This window comes from Eumetopias jubatus, unplaced genomic scaffold (genome assembly GCF_037043125.1).
Source record: "Eumetopias jubatus isolate StellerSeaLion01/CBP00866 unplaced genomic scaffold, mEumJub1_p1.0 scaffold_6, whole genome shotgun sequence".
Classification (NCBI taxonomy): Eukaryota; Metazoa; Chordata; class Mammalia; order Carnivora; family Otariidae; genus Eumetopias; species Eumetopias jubatus.
In genome coordinates, this window is record NW_028274812.1 from 117,736,229 (window position 1) to 117,761,604 (window position 25,376).

At 46.0% G+C, this 25,376-nt stretch overlaps 1 protein-coding gene across 2 annotated transcripts; it reads left to right on the plus strand.

The window, feature by feature from the left end:
* Positions 1-18,050: 18,050 nt before the first annotated feature.
* On the plus strand, positions 18,051-24,830 carry RPS10 (ribosomal protein S10). 2 transcript variants are annotated; one of them, XM_028120470.2, is made up of 6 exons: positions 18,051-18,129; positions 18,969-19,118; positions 19,345-19,516; positions 21,268-21,345; positions 23,831-23,886; positions 24,740-24,830. In XM_028120470.2, exons 2-6 carry the CDS (start codon positions 18,969-18,971, stop codon positions 24,779-24,781), a joined length of 498 nt encoding a protein of 165 aa, XP_027976271.1. In that variant the 5' UTR covers positions 18,051-18,129; the 3' UTR covers positions 24,782-24,830. The 2 variants fall into 2 exon arrangements, with proteins under 2 accessions (XP_027976271.1, XP_027976272.1); XM_028120471.2 differs by lacking the exon at positions 18,051-18,129 and adding an exon at positions 18,636-18,786.
* Positions 24,831-25,376: the final 546 nt, after the last annotated feature.

The window sequence follows — 25,376 nt, forward strand, 5'->3', positions numbered from 1 at the left end:
TATTTGTCCTTTCATGAGTGGCTTAATTTGCTTGGCATAATGTCCTTGAGTTTCATCCATGTTGTAGCATGGGACAGGATTTCCTTCTTTTTTCAGGCCACATAATGTACCCTTGCATGTATATGCCACATTTCTCCACCTTTTCATCGAAACATGGACATTTGGGGTACTTCTGCCCCTTGGCTACTGTGAATTACAGCTGCCATGAACATGGTGTGAGCAAATGTCTCTTGGAAACTCCACTTTCAATTCTTTTGGTTACATACCCAGAAGCAGGATTGCTGAACCATAGAGTAATCCTACTTGTAATTTTTTGAGGAACCTCCATACTCTTTTCTTTTTTTTTTTTTAAAGATTTTATTTATTTATTTGACAGAGAGAGACACAGCGAGAGAGGGAACACAAGCAGGGGGAGTGGGAGAGGGAGAAGCAGGCTTCCAGCTGAGCAGGGAGCCCGATGCGGGGCTTGATCCCAGGACCCTGGGATCATGACCTGAGCCGAAGGCAGACGCTTAACGACTGAGCCAACCAGGCGCCCCTCCATACTCTTTTCCATGGTGCTTGCACCATTTTCCATTCCTGCCAACAGTGCACAGGGTTCCACTTTCTCCACGTCCTTGCCAACTCTCGTTGTTTTCTGGGTTTTTTTGATAGTAGCCATGCTAATATCTGTGAAGTGATATTTCACTGTGTCTTGATTGAACCTGACATTTTCTAACGCTCCCCAGGTGACTCCCATAGGGGACCAGGGCTTCACACTGAGAATCAGAGCACGAAGATGTTTCCCAGTCCTTAGCTTATGCGGACTCCACACTCAGCCTGGCTCATCTTTGCCCCCTTGTCCTCCCAATACCATAGCTCACCGTGAGCCCGACAGCAAAAATATTCTGGGAGTTCTGGCAGGTTGAACTCCCTGTTTCTGATTCTTCAGGATGAAAGCCTCAGTCTGTGGAATTTGACTGGAGGCCGAAAAGTCCAATCTTCACCTTGAAGGGAAAAGCCGGGCACAGAAGAAGGCTGGAACGTGGCTCAGGGCCTGCTCTCCGATTTGCAAAAACCTACTTCTATTGCTGAGGAAGTGCAACTGCCATATGGCATCAGCCTTGCAGGCACTCCCAGCCAGCCCCAGAACAAAAGCTGAGGCATCAGAGAGGAAAATGCCCTTCCCTTTCCTCCATCATGATGCCGGGGCTCCAGCCGGTGACTCGTCTCCACACTCAGCCAGGAGGCTCACTCCCACACACGGGGGGCGGCAAGGCAGGAAGAAAATGATGACTTCTGGGGTGGCCCTGACATGTCCCATTAGCTGCCTTCCCCTTCAGCTGTCCTCGCCCTGCAGGCTGCAAGGAACTACTGTGCCAGGCTGCTCTGCGTGCTGTTTCAGGCCAGAGGCAGGGGAGGGGGGCACCTCCAGGAGACTCCCAGGCCGGTGAGATGGGCCTGGAGAGCAGCCACTACGCCCAGAAGTGTTATTTATGGGGCCGGCCCTGGCGGCTGATTTGTGCCTTCCTCCAGCTCCATCTGGCCCTCCCTGGCAGGGCTCCCGGCTTGACTTACCACCAGCAGGGCCATATGTCCTGCCAGCCCTCAGAAGGCCAATGAGTGCCGGGGCGGGGAGGAAAGATGAGAGCTAATTCCTTCCCTTTTCACAGTGCTGGCCCCCAAGAGGAGGGCCCACCCGTCCTGGGGGTCCCCCAGAGCCCCAGGTGGAAACTCCAACCGGGGTGGAGTATGGTAGAGTTGGAACACCAGGATTCCCTTCTGGAACTGGAGGCCAGAAGCACCCCCATCCCTCCCTCCTTGCTTTACCCCTTAGTGACAGTGACTGACACAGGCTTCTGCTGGCCCCAGGTGAATTTCCTAAGGGTCGGGGATGATACTTGCCTGGGCTCTGGGTCAGACAAGATGGAACTGGGATCTCCGAAGATGTCCTGGTCCATCTCCCTCAGCATGCACCTACTGCTCCTCCCTTGAGGAGGTGGAGTCTGCTTCCCTCTCCTTGACTCTGGGCAGGACTTGTAGTCAACCCACAGAATGCAGTGGGATTGACCTTTAGGAGACCTAGCAGCTTCTGCCTTCTGCTCTCTGGGAAGCCACCACCATGTTTTGACAAAGCTTTGATAACGGACTGCAGAGTCAACGTGTGGGCAGAAAGGCCATGTGGGGGAATGCTGAGTGAGACGTTTTGGACCTTCCAGGCTAGCCCGGCCACCAGCTGAGTGAGTGACCGTGGCTGTCACCAAAAGCCACAGACAAGGTTTGTAACTCAACTGGTGACAAGCTGTCTCCACGGAGCCTAAAATGCAAGTGGATGCGGTCAAATCGCAGACAGCTACAAGACTTGCATCTGTGGGGGAAGAAGCAGCATGAAGCAATGGGGGCAGCATCTGGTGACCTGAAAACAGGAGAACCCCAAAATATCAACAGATATTCATGGAAAGCACGGCATCCAATTTGAGAAGAGCAGCTGATGCTAGAGTGTGACCAAATGCAAGGTGCTTGAAGGGGCTGGAGTGGTGTAACTCCTATAAACTCCTGGAGAGACCATCCAAGGCTCCCTGCCCCACAGGACTGGACCCCACACTGGGGAGAAGTTGCTGGTCATGGAATAAAATTGAGCCACAGGGCAGGGACAGCAGAAATGAAGGAAAGAGAAGGGCCAGGAAAAAGGTGCATGTGCCAGTTATGAATTTGTTTGCCTCTCAGCAATGACACCCTGTTTCTTCCCCCTATCAGATGAGCTCACAAGGAATTGTACAGATTTCCTAATCTGTCCACCAAAAAGGCTAGACGTGACAATCAACCCAACAGCAATGAGCTTCCTAAAAGCCCAGATCGTGGTCTTGAAATATCATTTCCCAAGAACAGAAATCAGGCTTCTTGGAGAAATGCCTTGTTTCGAGTCTGGAGCAGGAGGGTACGAGATGCAAGGTACACAGTGAGCCTTGATGGACCAGCTAGCAGGAAACTCTCCAAGACTAACAGGATCGTGTCAAAAAAACTCAGGAACCAGTTTGGAGAGGCTCCCACTGGACACTGTGAACTTCAATAAAGATAAGAAATGCAATGGATTCAAATCAATCAGATATGTTTAAATACATGGGTTCACAATGCTATTAAAAAATAATTGGCCATGCCCCAGTTCTCGGAACGACCTGACCTTGCACGTCGCCAGCTAGTTTAGGAAACTCCAAAAATGTGCTATACCACTTCTCCTGAAAATTTACACCAAAGAAGGGTTGGGTTTTTGCCCTTTACAGTGTTGGGACACAACTCTGAGTGGCCATGGCTCTGGGAATAAAAATGGAGTGACCCCCCCCCCTAAAAAATAATTGGCCACCTTGATAGGGAACCAATTTATTGTCTTGGAAATTGGTAAATAAAAGAAATGACTCAAGCGTTTATCCTGCCTTCCCTATATGAACTATGCCACTGGGTAAACAAGTAATAGATGAGAAGAAGCATCTCTTTATAAGAGTTTTGCAACCAATAAATTAAATAGCAGAAATAGAACGTCTTCATTTCACTACACCCTGTGAATTAACTGATGCAGGCACTGAGCGTCAATAGCTGCTATCATCAAAAAGAGAGACAGCCAGACATCATGTGCCTCCTGAGGGAATATCACACTACCACGTAAATGCTGCCAAAGGGATCTGACCTGAGTCTGATGGATCCTCTGGATCCAGCTACCAGTTTGTCAGAAACACGGGAGACAGAGGAACATGTTGAACTGTGCATGCAATCAGAAAATCTAGACTGGAGGAGCACCTGGGCGGCTCAGTCGGTTGAGCATCTGACTCTTGATTTCAGCTCGGGTCGTGATCTCAGAGTCATGAGATTGAGCCCCGCATTGAGCTCCATGCTCAGCAGAGTCTGAGATTTTTCTCCCTTTCCTTCTCCCTCTTCCCTCCCCCCACTCACTCATGCTTGCTCTCAAATAAATAAATAAAATCCTAAAAAAAAAAATCTAGACTGGGAAACCCTATAGTAACAGCCCAGTACTTCAACAAATTAACTGTTAAGAAAAAAGTAGGTGGGGAGTGTGGCCAACATACCCTAAGTGACCCCCAATGAGTCATGTCCTTGTATGATCCCTTCCTCTTGAGTGTGAGTACCACCTGTGACTTGCTTCCAGCCAAAAGAATGTGGCAAAGGTGATGGGAGGTCACTACCATGACTATTTTTTATTATTTAAGACTCCATCTTAACAGGAGGGAGAGACTCTCTTATTTGTTTTGAATAAGAAAACAGCCATGCTATGAACAGCCTATGGAGAGGGTCACATGACAAGAAATTTGGGGCACTTCCTAGAACCTAAAGGCAGCTGCATTCAACACCCAGCAAACAGCTGGGGCTCTCAGTTATGCAACTGGGAGGCAATGAGTTCTGCCAACAACCTAAATGAACTTAAACATGGATTCTTCCCTAGTCAGACAACCAGATAAGAATGCAGCCTGGCCAGCACATTAATTGCAGCCTATGAGACACAGAGCAGAGGACCCAATGCAGTCATGCCCAGCCTTTTGACCTGTGGAAGCTGTGAGATAATAAATGTGTGTTCAAATTAAAATCACAGTGAGATATCACCTCACACCTGTCAGAATGGCTAAAATCATAAACACAAAAAATAACAAGTGTTGGCAAGGATGTGGAGAAAAAGGAACCCTCTTGCATTGTTGGTAGGTGCAGCCACTCTGGAAGACAGTATGGAGGTTCCTCAAAAAATGAGAAATAGAAATATCATATAATCTAGTAATCACACTACTGGGTATTTACCCAAAGGAAAATGAAAAAACTAATTTGAAAAGATACATGAACCTCTACGTTTAGTGCAGCATTAATTTACAATAGGCAAGATGTGGAGGCAACCCAACTATTCATCCGTAGATGAATGGATAAAGAAGACGTGGTATCCATATGCAATGGAATATTATTCAGCCATAAAAAAATAGTGAAATCTTGCCATTGACGACAACACGGATGGACCTAAAGGGTATAATGCTAAGGGAAATAAGTCCATCAGAGGAAGACAAATACCATATGATTTGGCTTATATGTAGAATTTAAGAAACAAAACAAATGAGCAAAGGAAGAAAAAACAAAGACAAACCAAGAAACAGACTATTAACTGTAGAAAACAAAACTGATGGGGGCGCATGGGTGGCTCAGTCGGTTAAACATCTGCCTTCTGCTCGGGTCATGATCCCAGAGTCCTGGGATCGAGCCCTGCATCAGGGTCCCTGCTCAGTGGGAAGCCTGCTTCTCCCTCTCCCACTCCCCCCCGCTTGTGTTCCCTCTCTCACTGTCTCTCTGTCAAAATAAATAAATAAAATCTTAAAAAAAAAAAAAAGAAACTGATCGTTGCCAGAGTCAGTGGGGGGCTGGGGGAAATAGGGCATGGGGATTAAGAAGTGCACTTGTTGTGATGAAAGAAAGAAGAGTACACTTATTTTGATGAGCACTGAGACATGTACAGAATTGTTGAATCATTATATTGTACACCTGAAAGTAATATAACACTGTATGTTAATTATACTTGAATTAAAAACATTTTATTTTTTATTTTTTTAAGATTTATTTATTTATTTATTTGAGAGAGAGTGTGCATGAGTGAGTGGGGGAAGGGGCAAAGAGAGAGGGGGAGAATCTCAAGCACACTCCCAGCTGAGCATGGAGCCTGACCTGGGGCTCAATCCCACAACCCCAAGATCATGACCTGAGTTGAAATCAAGTGTCAGACACTTCACTGACTGAGCCACGCAGGTGCCCCAAAAAACATTTTAAAATAATAATAATTTTTTTTAAATGTGCGTTGTTTTAACTCACTAAATTTGTGACAATTTGTTACATGGCATAGAAAAGCTAATACAGAGAGGGAACCTGAAGATTAAAAGAGAGTTTAAAGACATATCAAATTTTTTTTCTTGCTCATTCTTTTTGTTTGTGCTTATTGTGTGTGTGTGTGCTACAACATAGATAAAGATTGAGGACATTATGCTAAGTGAAATAAACCAGCCTCAGGAAGACAAATATGGTATGATTCCACTTATATTAGATACTTGGAGTAGTCAAAACATAGAGACAGAAAATGAATGGTTGTTGTCAGGGGCTGGATGGAAGGGGGACGGGGAGTTATTGTTTAATGAGTATAGAGTTTCAGTTTTGCAAGATGAGAAGAGTTCTGGAGATGGGTGGTGGAGATGGTTGCACAACGGTGTGAAGGTACTTAATGACATTGAACTGTCCACTTAAAAACGGGGAAGACAGTAAATTTTTTTTTATTATTTATTTATTTGACAGAGAGAGACACAGTGAGAGAGTGAACACAGGCAGGGGGAGTGAGAGAGGGAGAAGCAGGCTTCCGGCTGAGCGGGGAAGCCCGATGTGGGGCTCGATCCCAGGACCCTGGGATCATGACCTGAGCCGAATGCAGACGCTCAACGACTGAGCCACCCAGGCGCCCGGGGAAGACAGTAAATTGTATGTTACATGTATCTTACCACAACAAAAAAAATTGGGAGAGAAATGTCTGCCCTCCCAAAAAAAGTCATACCAAGTTTTTTTTCCTATCTCATTCTTTATTTGCACCTTTTTCTTTTTTAATTTTTTTTTAAGATTTTATTTATTCGTTTGCGAGAGAGACAGAGAGAGAACAAGCAGGGGGAGAGGCAGAGGGAGAGGGAGAAGCAGACTCCCTGCTGAGCAAGGAGCCCGATGCGGGACTCAATCCCAGGACCCTGGGATCATGACCTGAGCCACCCAGGCGCCCCAACACCTTTTTCTTTTTTAATAGACCTTGTTTTTTAGAGCAGTTGTTTTTGAAGATTTTACTTGTAAATAATCTCTATACCCAACGTGGGGCTCGAACTCACAACCCCAAGATCAAGAGTCGCAGGCTCCACCGACGGAGCCAGCCAGGCGGCTCAGAGCAGTTTTAGATTTACAGCAAAACTGAGTAGAATGTAGAGTTCTCATGTAGCCCCTGCCCCTCCCCCACCAGACTGGTACAGCTGTTACAATCAGTGTTTGTACATTTAGAAAACCTTTTTTAGGAGCACCTGGGTGGCTCAGTTGGTTAAGTGTCTGCCTTCAGCTCAGGTCATGATCCTGGGGTCCTGGAATGAATCCCCACATCGCGCTCCCTGCTCAGCCGGAAGTCTGCTCCTCCCCCTGCCCTTCCTCTGCCCCTCCCCCTGCCTCTCCCCCCATCTTGGGTGTGTACTCTCTCTCTCAAATAAATAAATAAAATCTTGAAAAAATAAAAAATAAAAATAAAAACCCTTTTCATTCTCACCTAATTTGAGACCTACAGAAAAGTTGCAAGAATAGTACCAAGAGTTGTCTTATATCCTCTGATGGGGTTTTGAAACATAGGCCAGGTTCGGTGGGGTGTTGTCTGGAGCCAAAAACCAAGAAAGAATTCTTGAGACGTCTTTGATGCAAAATGGTGGTTTATTAAAGCATGGGGACCAGGACCGCGGGCAGAAAGAGCTGCTGCACCGGGGTCTTAAGGAGTGGCTGATTATATACTTGGGAGTTGAGGGAAGTAAGGAAAAGATGAGCACTGGCTGTTATATGCAACTAAAGAATCATTGAACACTACATCAAAAACTAATGATGTATTGGGGCGCCTGGGTGGCTCAGTCGTTAAGCGTCTGCCTTCAGCTCAGGTCATGGTCCCAGGGTCCTGGGATCGAGCCCCGCATCGGGCTCCCTGCTCCTCGGGAAGCCGGCTTCTCCCTCTCCCGCTCCCCCTGCTTGTGTTCCCTCTCACTGTGTTTCTCTCTGTCAAATAAATAAATAAAATCTTTAAAAAAACAAACAAAAAAAAACTAATGATATACTTATACAGTGGCTAACTGAACATAATAAAAATCAATCAATCAATCAATCAAAAGAACTTTCATATGCTAAAGAGGACCAACCTACAAGATACTTACAGGATACCAGAGGCCTTGCCATTGTCAAGGTTGTTTCCCCTCTAGCAAGGTATTAACATTAAGGTAGTTGGGAGATTCCTGGAAGAATGTCACACATGTACCACCCAGGAGTGGGGGGGTGGGGGGAGGTTGCAGGGTGTCAGCTTACGCTCTGTCTTCAGCTGGCCTTCTGCTCTGTCATCATCCTCCACCTTGCTTCTCTTAGTGTTAATATCTGTATCACCAAGAGTAGGAAGGTAACACGGGTACAACACTAATTAAGCCACAGATCTGACTTTAATTTCATGAATTTTTTACTAATGTTCCTTTTTGTTTCCAGGATCTGATCTGGGATCCCACATTGCATTTAGTTGTTTTTTCTCCTTAATCTCCGTACGTTTGTAAGTCTTTCCTTGTCTTGGGACGCCTGGGTGGCTCAGTCGGTTAAGTGGCTCTCTTCAGCTCAGGTCATGATCCCAGGGTCCTGGGGTTCCTGTGTTGGGCTCCTTGCTCAGCAGGGGGCCTGCTTCTCCCTCTGCCTGCAGCCCACCTTGCTCACCTTGCTTGTACACGGGCTCTGTCTCTCTGACAAATAAATAAAATCTTTAAAAAAAAATCTCTCCTTGGGCACCTGGGTGGCTCAGTTGGTTAAGTGACTGCCTTCAGCTCAGGTCATGATCCTGGAGTCCCGGGATCAAGTCCCGCATGGGGCTCCCTGCTCAGCAGGGAGTCTACTTCTCCCTCTGACCCTCTCCCCTCTCATGCTCTCTATCTCATTCTCTCAAATAAATAAATAAAATATTTTTAAAAAAATCTTTCCTTGTCTTTATGATGTTATCAAAAAATTATTTTATTTTTTTTAAGATTTTATTTATTTATTTATTTGTCAGAGAGAGAGAGAGAGAGCACAAGCAGGGGGAGCGGCAGGCAGAGGGAGAAGCAGGCTCCCTGCTGAGCAGGGAGCCCAATGTGGGGCTCGATTCTGGGACCCCGGGATCATGACCTGAGCCGAAGGCAGCCGCTTAACCAACTGAGCCACCCAGGTTCCCCTCAAAAAAAATTTTAATGAGCAAACCAAAACAATTTTTTTTTAAAGAACAAAGTTAAAAAACTACCTGATTTCAAGACTTTCTGTAAAGCAACAGCATCGAGGAAGTGTGGTGCTGGTGTCAGGACAGAACAACAGAACAGTAAAAGAGAAGAATCCAGAAGCAGATCCACAAATTTATGGTCTATTCATTTTCAACAAAGGTGCCAAAGTCGTTCAATGTGGAAAGAATCGTCTTTTCAACAAATACACTGGAAGAACTAGATGTCCATTGGAAACAAAAAGAATCTCAACTTTATACCACACACAAATTTTAATTTAAAATGGATCATAGATGTAAGCGTAAAAGTTAAAATGACAAAACTTTAAAGGAAAACATATCCTTGTGCCCTTCAGGTAGACAAAGATTTCTTAGAACACAAAAGCATGGTTGTTAAAACATTAATAAATTGGACTATTAATAATTAATCACTTTAAAACTTCTGATCTTCAAAAGACACTGTTAAGAAAATGAAAAGACAAGCCACAGAGTAGGAGAAAATATTCATAACACATATATCTGAAAAAAGGACTGGCATCCAGCTTATAAAAATAACTCCTACAATTCAGTAATAAGAGGAAAAATGATCCAGGTTTAGAGACAGGCAAAAGACTGACCATACACTTAAAAATGGTTATGATGGTAAGTTTTATGGTATGCATATTTTACCACAATTTTTAAACCTTGTAATGGGCAAAAGATTTTATTTTATTTATGTTTTCAAAGATTTTATTTATTTATTTGAGAGAGAGAGAGCGTGCGCACGTGTGTGAGCGGGTAGGGGCAGAGGGCGAGGGAGAAAGAATCTGAAGCAGACTCTGCACTGAGCAAGGAGTCCATTGTGGGGCTCGATCCCATGACCTTGAGATCATGACCTGAGCTAAAACCAAGAGTCAGAGACTTAACTGACTGAGCCACCCAGGCACCACAGGGGCAAAAGATTTTTTTTTTTTTTAAGATTTTATTTATTTATTTGACAGAAAGAGAGAACACAAGCAGGGAGAGTGGCAGAGGGAGAAGCAGGCTCCCCACTGAGCAGGGAGACCAATGCGGGGCTTGATCTTAGGGTCCTGGGATCATGACCTGAGCCAAAGGCAGACGCTTAATGACTGAGCCACCCAGGCACTGCTCATATAAATTTTAACACACACCTCTTATGCAACCTAGCATTCCCACTCCTGGGTATTTACCCAAGAGAATGGAGGCATATGTCCATACAAAAACCTGTATACTAATACTCACAGCAGCTTTATTCATAATAGCCAAACACTGCTAATAACCCAGATGTCCATCAAAAGCCGAATGCATAAACACATCCAATATATTTGTTCAGTGGAATACTACACAGCAACAGGAGGAAGGAAATACTGCAACAGGCCACAACGTGAATAAATTTTAAAACCATTATGCGGAGTGAAAGAGGCTATTCACAAAAAAAGAATATACCATATGATTTCATTTATACAAAATTTTAGAAAAGGGAAATTTAATCTGTAGTGACAAAGCAGAGAAGTAGTTGCCTGGACCCTGTGAGGTACAAAGGGGCACAAGGGAATTTTTTGGATGATGCAAATGTTCTTATATCATGACTGGTTCTTATTACATGACGACATATTTTTGTCAAGACTCATCAAGCTGCACACTTAAAATTGGTGAACGTTCTTGGATATAAATTATACCTCCATAAAGTTAATTTTTAAACTGGGCGAGACTGAACTCCAGTGTCTAGAGATGCACACGTAGGTGATAACGCTCCATGGTAGTGAATACTATGGGCTAGGCTGGTGGGCAATGTGGGAGGGAGCCAGGGGTTGTACCTGGGATGGGGGAAGGGGGCTCGGGGGACACAGCAAAGTTCTAGTTCTTGACGCAGATGGTGGTTACAAGGGTATTTGCCTTATAAAAATTCATGAAGCTATACCTTTATTTTTTTTTTTAAGATTTCATTTATTTATTAGAGAGAGAGAGAGAGAGACAGAGACAGAGCATAAGCAGGGGGAGGGGCAGGGGCAGAGGGAGAAGCAGGCTTCCTGCTGAGCAGGGAGCCCCACCTGGGGCTGATCCCAGGACTCTGGGATCATGACCTGAGCCGAAGGCAGACGCTTAACTGACTGAGCCAGCCAGGCGCCCCGAGCTGGGAGTTTCAAAACCAATACGCACCACAAGCTTCATGTATTAAGAAATCTTTACTGAGCCCCTCCTGTGTGCCAGTCACTGTCCCGGGCTGCTGGGATACCAGCTCACCGGCTGCGCGCACTGCTAGCAGAAATCCCTGCCCTCACGGAGCTGACATTACAAAATTTCCCAAGCGTCAGTTTTTCCAGCTGTAAACAGGCATTCAAAAATGTAATTAGGCAGTTAAAAAGAAAACAAGGGAGTATGAGAAATGCTCAGAGATTTATAGCTGACCGGGGATGAACCAGACCTTGACAGCAACGTGGATCATCTCTGCAGCAGCAGCAAGAGCAGGGCTGCAACGCAACAGATCTGACAGGCTGTAAAAATGTAGTATTCCTTGAACTCTGTCTACCGTTTTTGCCTCAACACTGATCATTATCAAATAATTCGGGGAAATAATCAGGGCCGCTCCAGGCAGGTGAGGGCACAGGAGCTGCCCCAAACGATGACAGGCAAAGAGGTGACAGTCACTACAGGAGAGGTTGTCCATAATACAGTTTGCCCATGTGGAGGGGATGGTCAGGCTCCAGTTAGAGGAGAAATCCCATTGCCAGCCCCATGGCGCCAGATGTGGGTGACTGGAGCATGCATGCATGTACGCATGCGTGTGTGTGCACGCATGCATGCGTGGGGGGGGCGTGCCCGCGTGTGTGTCCAGGAATGTATCAGCAGCCATCTACCTACATATCACAAACTCACATAGGCTGTGCGAGCTATAAACGAAAATTCGCAGCACAGATGGCTCTTTTGAGGAGGTTTCTTCAGAGTGGGAGGAAGTAACAGGCTACAGGATTAGAAAGCTATTCTAGATGTGGTGAAGAGAGATGTGCGGAACTGGTGAGGCCCAAGGTGTCTGCTGGGGATGTGTGATTCACTGCTGTTACAGCCAGTGCCTCATCTTACCTGGGCCATGAAAGGGCGTGGCCATCCTGTCCGCGGGGACTCAGATATAGAGGCCACCATGCTGGCCATAGGGGGCACTGCTCCCCAGGTCTCCTTCCATTCTTGGCGCCTCACATATTCCTGCTAAAGGCTCCGGAACCTCAAAACGGAAGGAACTGCAACTAGAAATCTTTACAAGCCATGGTTTACTCATTTCGGACCCGGAGCTCGCAGGGGCCCCAGGGACCCAGACCCTGACATCCATCTTTTGCAAGAGCACTCAGGAGTTTATAGATTCCTCAAAGCTGGTGGTTCTCAAGGTTGGCTGCTTTAGAAATTGCTGCTGCCCGACACCCATGTCCCCCAGAAGACGTGTATAAGAACGTTCTCAGCAGTTTTATTTATTGTGTCCAAACACTGGAAACAACTTAGATGTCTATCAACTGGTAAATAGATAAATTCTGATATATGTATAGAATGGAACGTCACTCGGCAACAAAAAGCAACAAACTGCTGACCCCAGTGAAGTGGATTCTCACAGACCTGATTAATGATGGGCGGGGGTGGGTAGCCAGACACAGATAGATACATCTGTGGCCCCATCAGTCAGGATAGTGTGTACCTGGGAGTGGGCGTGGGGCATTGACTGGAGACTTCTGGGGTTTGGTTATACTCCATCTCTTGATCCTCTTGATCCAGATGGTAGTTAACACGGATTTACATACACACATACATAAAAATATATTAAGTTGGAAGCTTAAGAGTTGTGGACTTTACATATATTACACATCAAGAAAAATGGAAAAATAAAATATGCCTGGGCTCCACCCCCAAAGCGGCTGACTAAATTGGTCTGAGGTGTGGCCTAGGTGAAGGGATTTTTTAAAAACCTCCCAAGGGATTCTAACGGGGAACGGGGATGAGACCAAATCCCAGGAGAGCCACATCCCTGCTGTAGCTGCACTGAGTTCTGGGCTCTGGCTCCCTGCCTGCCCCTGCCCTTGGCCGAGCAAAAAAAAACCATTGCAGAGGGGCAGCCTAAGGTAGCAGTCAGACTCCAGTTCCATCACTTCTTACCTCTGTGACCTAGAAAGAAACATCTATTTCTCTAAACCTCAGCTTTGGGAGGTTTTTTTTGGTTCCTTTTTTTTTTTTTTTTTAAGATTTTATTTATTTGGGGCGCCTGGGTAGCTCAGTCGTTAAGCGTGTGCCTTCGGTTCAGATCATGATCCCAGGGTCCTGGGATGGAGCCCCGCATCGGGCTCTCTGCTCCATGGGAAGCCTGCTTCTCCCTCTCCCTCTCCCCCTGCTTGTGTTCCCTCTCTCGCTGTGTCTCTCTGTCAAATAAATAAAAATAAAATCTTTTGACAGAAAGATTGAGAGAGAGCGCACAAGCAGGGGGAATGGCACAGGGAGAGGGAGAAGCAGACTCTCTGAGCAGGAAGCCTGACTGGGGGCTTGATCTCAGGACCCTGAGATCATGGCCTGAGCCTAAGGCAGGCGCTTAACAGACTGAGCCACCCAGGCATCCCTGGGTTTTTGTTCTTTGGGGTTTCTGCGTCTTTAATGATTGGCAGGTGTCATACTTACACCTTATGCACAGTATAGCATGGGAATGGTAAAAACGGTATGGATCTTTATAAAGTTAATCTGAAAACATACATCTGATCCTGTCACTACTTTTTTTTTTTTAAGATTTTATTTTTAAGGAATCTCTACACCCAATGTGGAGCTGGAACTTAGAACCTTGTGATCAAGAGTCACATGCTCTAACGACTGAGCCCTCCAGGCACCCCCTGTCACTACTTCTTTAAACCTGTGGCTTTTCATTAAACTTTGAATAAATTCCTAACTTCTTCCTGAGGCCACTTGTGCCTGTCCTGGGGTGCCTTCCTTGCTCACCAGGTCCTAGCCATGCTGGCTGCCTTTCAATTCAAGCGCTCCTCTGTGACAGAGCCTTTCATAGGAGCCTGTCCCCAGCCTGTTCTCAACCCACGCTCAACTCCATAGGTTTCAACCTCCTCACTCCCCATTACTCTCTGTCACCCTGATCATTTTCTTCATAGCTCCCAGCACATAACAGAGGTATTTGATGCTTGTCAGAGGAGATTGAGTCCCTCATTGGGCTCCTTGCTCAGCGGGAAGCCTGCTTCTCCCTCTCCCGCTCCCCCTGCTTGTGTTCCCTCTCTTGCTGTGTCTCTCTCTGGTAAATAAATAAATAAAATCTTTTTGAATTATCTCTCATAACAGTTTAGTGGTATTTCAGAGAAATAGAAGCTTAACTTATTGAGGAAATGATGTTGAGATGGCAGCTAACCGTTTGGAGGGAAAAATTTTACATTAGAAAACATTCCAGGAGGCTAAAGATCTGAACAGAATTTAGTCACAAAAAAGATTGAATATTTTTGCAGGTGAACAAGGGAGGCTTTGAAGGTTTTAAGCAAGGGAATGACATGGTCTGATGTTGTAGAGGGATCACTCTAGCTATTATAAGCATAGAGACTTGGGAGACTATATCAATCGAGGGCATTCCATTGTTGCTGCTAGGAAGAGAGCAGTCCTGTCTTTTCCTGCTTTTCAGATCTTCTCTGTTTTGTTATTGTTTTTCTCTCTTTGTTTTTGATGTGCTGCAGTTTCATTATGATATGTTTAGGCATGGATATATATAAATATATATATTTAATGTTATTTGGAGTTTTTTTGTTTGTGGGGATGGATATGTTTTTATGTACTCCAACTCGGGATTTGATGAGCTCAGTGAATCTGAAGTGTGTTGTTTCCCAGTAATTCTGGAAAATATTCTAAGGGTCTCTTTCTTACATTCTCTATTATTTCCCTATGAGATTTCACTTAGACATATAGGAGGCTTTCTCTCTCTATCCATCATATCTCTTATCCTTTCTTTCAAATATTCCATCTCTTTTATTTTTTTTATTTATTTTTTTAAAGATTTTATTTATTTATTTGAGAGAGAGAATGAGATAGAGAGAGAGCATGAGAGGGGAGAGGGTCAGAGGGAGAAGCAGACTCCCCGCCGAGCAGGGACCCCGATGCGGGACCCGATCCCGGGACTCCAGGATCATGACCTGAGCCAAAGGCAGTCGCTTAACCAACTGAGCCACCCAGGCGCCCTCCATCTCTTTTAATCTCTGGGCTGCATTGTGAATATTTTTTTTCACTTCTATCTTCCATTTTGCTTAAATGTGTGATAAGTATTGTTTATTCTTCAAGTGTGTCAAATCTATTGTTTATTCATTTTTAATTAAGTTTTAAATTTCAATCATTTTAGTTTTCACATCTGGAAGTTTTGTTTTTTTCAAATCTTGACCAGTCCTTAGATTATGTTGATCATTGTCTATATGTTCAAGATTATTTTTAAAAAATTTCTGTAGGGGGCGCCTGAGTGGCTCAGTCGTTAAGTGTCTGCCTTCGACTCAGGTCATGATCTCAGGATCCTGGTATCGAGCCCTGCATCGGACTCCCTGCTCAGCGGGAAGCCTGTTTCTCCCTCTCCCACTCCCCCTGCTTGTGTTCCCTCTCTCGCTGCGTCTCTCTCTGTCAAATAAATAAATACAATCTTTTTAAAAATTTTCTGTAAACATGTTTTATGAATACTCATTTTTTAGTTGTGGTAAAATATACATAACATAAAATTTACTATCTTAACCATCTTTTAAAAGATTTATTTATTGGGCACCTGGGTGGCTCAGTTGTTAAGCGTCTGCCTTCGGCTCAAGTCATGATCCCAGGGTCCTGGAATCGAGTCCCACATCGGGCTCCCTGCTCGGCGGGAAGCCTGCTTCTCCCTCTCCCACTCCCCCTGCTTGTGTTCCCTCTCTCGCTGTGTCTCTCTCTGTCAAATAAATAAATAAAATCTTTAAAAAAAAAAAGATTGATTTATTTATTTGAAAGAGAGAAAGTGTGTGAGCAGGGGGACGGGCAGAGGAAGAAGGAGAGGGAATTCTTAGGCAGACTCCAGGATGAGCGCAAAGCCCAACTCGGGGTTCGATCCCAGGACCCCGAGAAGTGTGCAGGGAGCTGAAATCAAGAGTTGGATACCCAACTGTCTGAGCCACCAGTTGTCTCTTAGCTATTTCTAAGTATACAGTTCAGTAGTATTAATTCACATTGTTGTGCGAGCAAGGTCCAGAACTCTTCCCATCTTGCAAAACTGACAAATATTTATTTTTAAATAAGACCACAAAAAAAATACTTGAAAAAACTAGGTGAATATTTCTATAATCTTGAGATGTTGAGTGACTTTTTAAGCATTGTACCAAAGTCTGAAACCATAAAGATTTGGATATAAAGAAATGTGAAACTTCTACTTCCAAATACCATGAAAATCAAGACAAATGAAAAAATGGGGGAAATTCTTGAAAAAGTATGTGACTGGGGTGCCTGGGTTCCAGTTGGTTAAGCATCTGCCTTCAGCTCAGGTCGTGATCTCAGGGTCCAGGGATCGAGCCCTGTGTTGGGCTTCCTGCTCAGTGGGGAGTCTGCTTCTCCCTCTGCCCCTCACCCTGCTTGTGCTCTCTCTCTCTCTCACACACTCTCTCAAATAAAAAAATCTTTAAAAAAAAGTATGTGACAAAGGATTAATAGCTTTCATATGTAAAGAGTGATTTCAAATCAATAGGAAGAAAGTTTCAGTAGGAAAACTGATCACGGAAATGAACAATTTATAAAAGAAGGAATACAAATGCTGAGCCACAGAAGTAATCAAGGAAAGTGAATTAAAAGAGCAATGAAGGGTGCCTGGGTAGCTCAGTCGTTGGGCGTCTGCCTTTGGCTGGGGTCATGATCCCAGGGTCCTGGGATCGAACCCCGCATCAGGCTCCCTGCTCCACAAGAAGCCTGCTTCTCCCTCTCTCTCTCTCCCTCCTGTGATCCCTCTCTCTCTGTCAAATAAATAAATAAAATCTAAAAAAAAAAAGAGCAATGAAATTAATATTTCTTATCTATCAGACTGACAAAAAATGAGTAAGAATATTATCCAGGGAAGCCTGGGTGGCTCAGTCAGTTAAGTGTCTGCCTTCTGCTCTGTCATGATCTCAGGGTCCTGGGATGGAGCCCCACATCAGGCTCCTTGCTCAGCAGCGAGCCTGCTTCTCTCTCTGCCTGCCGCTCCCCCGGCTTGTGCTCTCTCTCTCTCTGACAAATAAATAAATAAAATCTTAAAAAAAAAGTTATCCAATCCCAGCAGGGTTAATGGGGGAAGTGAGCCTTGTTAGTACTGCTGACTAGAATGAAAATGATAACGCCTTCTGGAAGTCAATGTAGACTGTGTCAAATATGTAAAAATATGTGCTTTGTTACTCAGTAATTACAACTTCAGGAACGTATCCTAAGGAAAATACTGGACAATTGTGCAAATACGTGTGTGGTATTGTTACTTATAATAGTAAAGGGTTTTAAAAATATATATCCAGAGTGTTGATTAAACTATCTACCAGCGGACTACCGTTACTATAATTGTAGGTATTAATTAACATGAAAAGAGATTCACGATGTATTGGTAAGTGGAAAAACACAGGTCACCAACCACATCTTACATAACGTACACGCAAAACATCCCATTCTTGTCCAATACATACATATATTTGCTTGGGTGCGTTTGAGTTTGGAAGAACAGACACCAAAATGTTAATGGCCATTATCTTTAGCGTACAGGATTCTGTTTTATTCTTTTATTATTGTTATTGTTCTGTCTGTATGTTCTCTCCCCGCCTAAAGAACAGCTACTACTTCCATACTTATAAGTTATCGCTGGGAAATAAAGAAGTAGCGTGTATCAAAAGTGCCTGTCCAAGCATAAGAGTAACCATTTTCCCACCAAGCACGCAGGCTCACAGGTTCCAGCGGCGGCTCCCACGTGCGTGTGTAGCCAGAGAGGTCAAGGTCCGCCGCGGCCGCCTCTCAGGCAGCGCCGAGGCCACCCCAGGCAGTCCGCGGGTCCTCGAGGGGGGGCGGAGCACGCCAGCCCGGAAGAGACGCCGCGGCGCGCCGCGCATGCCCCTTCCTTTCCAGCTCCGGCCCCGGACATAGAAGCTGCCGAGGTGAGTTTCTCCTCGGTCCGGGTGGCATCGGCGTCCATCCTGGCTCTCCAGCTGTCGTAGTCGCCGCTCCTCCCCGGGGTCGGGGCGGGGGAACCACTCTCCCGCTCCCCGCACGCCCATCTCTGAGTAGTGAGGGGCCGGGGGCGCACTTCGGGGAGTAGTGGGGCGCTGGTAGAAGATTGGCGGCCCGTTGGCAGAGGCCGAGGAGGGGAGGATTGAAGCCCTTGTGTCGCGGTGACTCTTTCGGCAAGGTTAGGGAGACTGCGCCCTGCTTGCTCGCTTTTGTTTAATACGGAATTCCTCACCCCAGGCCGTTTCCTTGCCTGGCCCTGGAGCTCTAGTTTGGGGGAAGAGTGGCGGGAGATGAGGGTGCGAAGGCCTTGGCCCTTTGGTTTGGGGTCAGCGGCCTGTCAAGAATGGAGGGCTCTCCCCCAGGCCCTCCCTGCGTCCCTCAAAGTATGTCGCGCCGTTCCGCGCAGGGTACCGTTGCTGATATGCCCCCCCGTGCTCCGGGAATACAGGGTTTGCGGCCCCCGCCCCCACGTTATACTTCTGTGGGTGTGAGAACGAAGTCTGGAGCGAACAGTAACCCTGCTCCTGTTTTGGTTAAACATCATGGCAACTTTCTTCTCAAGCGCCTTTGCGGGATGAAGGAAGGTAACTGGCGGCTTTCAGTTTTGCAGGGTTTGAAGTTCTCCCTGCATGTTTTCTACGATGTGGTTTGAGGTTTCAGCCCATTGGACAGTGATTCCGTGGGGGTCGTTCTGGGGTCCTGAACTTGGTTGCTGGACCCTGGCTCCATTGCTCAGAAATGCTCTTGATGATACGCTTCCTTCCAGATGTTGATGCCCAAGAAGAACCGAATTGCCATTTATGAACTCCTTTTCAAGGAGGGAGTGATGGTGGCCAAGAAGGATGTCCACATGCCCAAACATCCTGAGCTGGCAGACAAGAATGTGCCCAACCTTCACGTCATGAAAGCCATGCAGGTAGCCTGGGGGCTGCTCGAGTGGGGTGCAGATGGAGGGATTTTCCACTAAATGTCCGAGGCAGATTCCAAGGAGAGGTCAGGACAGCCAGAGCTGCTTGCTGCCTTGAAGGGCGCTGAGGTAGATACACCGTGAAAACTTGTCTATGCAATTTAGCTGCCTTTTGCACGGAGTTTCTAGATTTGAGCCTCTGGTTACGTCTTGACAGTCGTGTTCTGTCTTCCAGTCTCTCAAATCACGAGGGTACGTAAAGGAACAGTTTGCCTGGAGACATTTCTACTGGTACCTTACCAACGAGGGCATCCAGTATCTCCGTGATTACCTCCACCTGCCCCCCGAGATTGTGCCTGCTACTCTGCGCCGCAGCCGCCCTGAGACTGGCCGACCACGGCCCAAAGGTATGTTGCCCAGATGAAGTCCTGCACTGAAGCTGCTCTTTCTTTGGGGAAGGGTATCCGTGAAAGTGGGGGGAGGGAGGATCAGACAGAAGAGGTCTCACAATACACCATTGGTGTCCGCTTTAGAGGGGGCTCTGGCATGCAGGACCTGGGCCAAGTCCTGGGACCTTTGTCCCCTCGCATGGGAGTTGTCATGGAAACCACAATCAGGTCAGGTCTTTGGGCCATCCTGGGAGATGCCATTAAACACACAATATAATCTTCGTCCAGGCACATGTGGTTGAGCATTGAGTAACTTTTACGGGACAGAGCAAAGCTGTTTACCACATGTGAGAGAAATGGAGAGTTTAACTCTAGAGTTTCTTGGCGATGGGAGCAAAAATAATCAAAAGTCAAATAGGGGAGAAAGGATGTGCTTGTGCGGGGGGCGGGGATGGTGAATTACATTCTGGCTCAAGATCATGGCTGGCTCACAGTTGCAGTTTGTCAAGGTTATGGTTCTCTTTCCTTTGGTTCTGAAAGAACTTGTCACAGGAACTTTGTAGGAAGAGCAGTTTGTGGACTTCGGTGATGAGGTGCAGAGATTCCTAAAAACAGACAATCGCTAGACTGTCCGGGTTCTGGAGAGAGGCTTGCTGGGTGGGATTATGTATCTGTAGAGCAGAGATTCTCCACTGCATCTTGGAATCCCTCGTTGGCCGGGGGAGGGGGGATTCCATTGTCTGCACCCTCACAGATTCTGATTTGGTTGTCATAGATGGGACCTAGCATTTATTTTAGCCATTCCCTACAGGTTCAATCTAACTTCTCATACTTAAAAAATATATAGTTGGCCCCTGGAACAGCTTAGGGGTCAGGGTGCCTGTGTCTTCATTGTCCCCATCCCCAACCCTATCCCTACCCCCATAGTCCAAAATCCATGTGTAACTTGGATTTTTTGAAAACTATTAACAGCCTGTTGACCAGAAGTCTTACTGATAACAAATGGTTGATTGATATTTTTACAATAAAGAAGAAAATATTAAGAAAATCTTAAGTAAATATATTTGCTCTACTACTATACAGTAGTTAATTGAAAAAGGAATCGTGAACCCATGGAGTTCAAACCTGTGTTCAAAATCAAGTACAGTCTATATTTAATCATGTAGACTCGAAGTAAAATTCCATGGTAACTAGGTAGAATACCAGATTAAACTTCCAGTGTTTATGGGAATGTTTTAAAAGCTTTTTAGTCTGCTTTCATATATATATCCCACAGCCTAGTGAGGTGTGTGGAGAAGCCCAGGGCAACTAAAGGACTCTTGTTGGCCTCTGTATTTATACACTGACTGCTGGAGGTGGGGCTTTCAGCTTATGGTGCCTCCTTTCCTGTTTGCACAGGAGATTTTCCATTTCAGAGATGGGTCAAGTTCAAAATTTTGGCTATTCAGGTGTTTGTAGAAACGGTTGGATTGCTTAATTTGCCGAGTAATTGGAAAATATCTGTGTTGAGAAATACAATAGAAAAAAGCAATCTTTTTGCAGATGGGTAGCATTTTAATTGAGTGTTCTCCTAGACTTTTAAGAAGCCAGTGTCAGTGATGACAAAATTTCTAGCTGACAGCTCTGGGTCCAAGAGTTCTGTCCCCTTTATGCCATCATAACTAAGTTGCTGCCAGTGAGAATAGGAGAGCAATTCCCACTTTTCTTGGCCCGAAGGGAACAGAGTTCCCACATTGCCCTACATTCACAGTGTGGTTTAATTTGTATAGGTCTGGAGGGAGAGCGACCTGCAAGACTCACACGAGGGGAAGCTGACAGAGACACCTACAGACGAAGCGCTGTGCCCCGTGAGTAATGTGTCATCTCTCTCAGGGGCGTTGGGGGAGAATCTCTGGGGCTTAGCCCTTGAAAGTGCCAAAGTGACAGGAAAGATTCTTGGTCTCAGTCTTCAGGTCATCTTTAGCTGGAGTCCTTTATGTTTCTTGCCTTGTACATGGATTTGATGGATGGGATTAGGAGAAAAGCCCTCTTCACTGGGGACACAGAAGACCTTGAACCAGGGCAAAATTGAAAATTTCTAAGAAAGCAACATGCCCTTCTTAGTTTTGTGGTTTTGTTCCTGTGTTGCAAGCTCCTCGAGGGCGCCCACTTAAATTATCTTTGTTGTTTTCTTAAAAAATAGTTCAGGATCTTGTTTTTAAACAGCAGGTGTTTGCATTGACTTGGAATAACAGATGTTTGTTCGTTCAGTCAATATATATTGAGTATCTGACTTGCCAGGCACTGCTTTAGGAGCTAGAGAGACAGTAATATGTATAACAGACGAGCTTTCTCATTGAACTTGCGTTTTAGTAGTAGGAAACTGGTAAGCAAAACTGAGTATATAATATGTCCGTGGCCTGGGGTGCTACAGGGAAAAATTCAAGCAGGGGGATGCACAGTGCAATTTTCGGTGGGGTTTTCAGGGAAAGCTGCCTAAGAGCGATTTAAGCAAACACTTGAAGGAAGGAGTCAGCCAGTGGCTCTCTGAACCAGAAGACAGCAGGAGAGTCAGAAGATGGAGGTCTCATAGCTCTGTGGGCCATGGTAGGGCTTGGGTTTTTTGTTGTTGTTGTTTTTAAGATTTTACTTATTTGTCAGAGAGCACAAGCAGGGGGAGCGGCAGGCAGAGGGAGAAGCAGGCTCCCAGCTGAGCAAGGAGCCTGATGTGGGGCTCCATCCCAGGCCCCTGGGATCATGACCTGAGCCAAAGGCAGGTGCTTAACCGACTGAGCCACCCAGGTGTCCCAGGGCTTGGGATTTTTTCAGAGAGTCCATGTCTTTGTTGAGAAGCAATTAATTATGATAGGAAGGCAAAGTATTAAGGGGAATTTTCATCAACTTCTTCCACTCGAGCCTGTCTTCTTGTCATGGTTCCTGATTCTTGAACTGTGAAATAGAAACGAGCACTTGACCTGAGTATGTTACTGGATTGTAAGAAAGAATTTTTCCAATAAACAGCCTCTCGGTTCAGAGAAAGTTAATGGTTTGCTTTTATTAGAAGTCACAGCACATGGGGAATCGTCAGGGAGTCATTCTCCAGAGGATGTGAGGTTGGGCCTGGGCCCGAGGGGTCCCCGAGTTGAGGGGGGATGAGCATTTCAGGTGAAAGCAGCCTGAACAAAGGTTGGAGACATGGGTAGCTTGCCTTTTGGGGGCGCAGGGGAGTGAGGGGACAAGACCCTAATAGTGGATGTGGTCTGAAATGGGCCAAAGGGAGACCCCATTGAACAAGATTTACCGAGACTACGCTCCCTGATGGTGCTGTCACCACCCGCCCCCCCCCCCCCCGCCCCGTGAACCACAACATTTCTTATTGGCCACACCTAAAGCACGTGGAAGTAGTTTACAGCAATAATTTTTTAAATCCAGTAGAGTTTATTGTACTATTATTTTTTAAGATTTTATTTTTAAGTGATCTACACCCAACATGGGGCTCAGGCCTGCAACCCCAAGATCAAGAGTTGCAAACTCTACCAACTGAGCCAGCCAGGCACCCCAAATCCAGTATATTTTTTAAAATGTTATTTTCAAATGTAATTTTTTTTTTAAGATTTTATTTATTTATTTGACAGAGACAGCAAGAACAGGAACACAAGCAGGGGGAGTGGGAGAGGGAGAAGCAGGCTTCCCGCTGAGCAGGGAGCCCGATGTGGGACTCGATCCCAGGACCCTGGGATCATGACCTGAGCCGAAGGCAGACGCTTAACGACTGAGCCACCCAGGCGCCCTAACATGTAATTTTTATACACATTAATGAGATGTTTTGCATTCTCAGAAATCTTGACATTTTACATGTATTTTGCACACTCCTCAGTTTGGACTAGTGGTTGCCATACAGGTCAGGGCAGCACTGGACCTTTCATCTTACTTGTTTACTGTGATCATGACAAGGTTGCTTTTCGCTCCTGTGGGCCTTTGTGTCCTTTATCTCTTCCTCTGTAAGCTAGATGCTGATCTGAAGCATGTAAGTCGCTCGATGGGAATGAGGGTCTTCTTGGGCCATAGAGGGGCACGTAATCCAGGCCTTGTGGTCTGGGCAGCCTTCCTGGAGGAGAGGTGATAGTTTGGGCTGTGAGTTTGGAAGGATGACTTAAGGAAAGCTGACCCAGGAGAGGGAGGGGGCAGAAGTGTTCACAGGGGGTTTCCCACCACTGGGTGTAATTTACTTGTACTTCATGGGGTACGTTTGGTGACAGGGCTTTTCCTGCAGAATTGGGCTGGAGACTTGTCTTCCTTTGGTGTGTAATAGATCATAACATATGATGACTGCATTGGTGTTTCTCCTTCCAGCTGGTGCCGACAAGAAAGCTGAGGCTGGGGCTGGGTCAGCAACTGAGTTCCAGTTTGTGAGTATCCCTGTTGGCTCTCTATAGACAGTCATTGTTCTGGCCATGGCCCTGGGGGTCTGCAAATTTTAGGGATACCATACAGTGTGGTGGGTCCCACCCCTTGTTGGCAGTAGTCCCCCCCCCAAAAAAAAATGAATTCCAAGAGTTTTTACGTTAAGATACAGCATGCAAACTTTTATAATTACGTAAATTACTGAAATGAGTCCCCCAAATCAATACTACATGTGCATAGTGGTGGTTTCTTCATTAATGAGCATGATAATTGTGACTCCCTTAATTTCATGAACTAAGACTTAGGGTTAAGAACTACAAACTAGAGATTAAGCTCTAGAACCAAGATGGCTGGAGTCTGGTCCTTCATCTTCAGATGGTGTGATATTGGGCACATACCCTCCGTGCCCGTTTCCTCATCCTTAAAGTAGACGTTACGATAGTAGCTATGTCAGGTACTTGTGAGATGAATCTAGGTAAAGTGCCTGGCACGGGGGCAGGCCTAGCACTGTTGGCAGCAACAACTGTCCTGTGGCAGGTCTTCACAGCAGACAGGTGTTGTCTGCGGCCTCGTTTGTGGAAAGGAGGTGTGTGTGGCAGGCACAAGGTCTTGGCCTGTGCTGGGAGTGCGCACGTGCGCCCGTGTGTGTGCGTAAACACACTCTTGAGTGGGTATCCATATTCCCATTTTTCCGATGTGGAAACCAGCCTGGGAGGTGAACGTGTCCTCGTAGTAAGAGGCAGGGCTGGGATTTATGGCCTGAGCTCTTGAGCCTTACGTTGGGGGCCGTGTCCTGTTGTAATGAGGCCCGCTGCCCGGCGTGCTGCTAATGCTGATGATGTCTGTTTTCTCTTGCAGAGAGGCGGATTTGGTCGCGGACGTGGTCAGCCACCTCAGTAAAGTTGGAGATGTTTTGTGTTGAATAAATTTGTAGCCAGAAAAAAATTAATCTTGTGTGTCCTGTTTGGTTTGCATTATGTGGCCTGAACAGGAATGATAGAAGGATCAGAATGTAAACAGGGCAAGACTGGATTTTGTGAAGGAGTTGTCCTCATGCAGGGTGGTCTCACATGTGGCTGTTAGGGTCGCAGTATTTGGCTCTGGCGCAGGCCCTGTGTTCAGCACATGCTGCCCCGCAGAGTCCCGTCCAGTGTGGTTTCTGTTCTGCGGGGTAGTTGGAGAGCGGGGTGTTCACTAGGTGGGCCATGCTGATGCAGCTCTGTGGCACGGGAAGGTTGCTGCTTTGTTGACCCTGGAATTAAGTAGTCCCAACCTTCAAGGCTTAGGAGAAAACAGAATCAAGATTGCACAAATACCTCTGAAAAGGACTGCCAGCCATAGGAAGCCATGGGAGTCTTGTTTTTACATAATAGCTGGTTGGTTGGAGCTCTTGGCATCCAAGGGCTCCTTTTTATTTTTTCTTAAAGATTTTATTCATTCATTTGAGAGCGAGCACACAAGTAGGGGGAGAGGGAGAAGCAAACTCCCCGCTGAG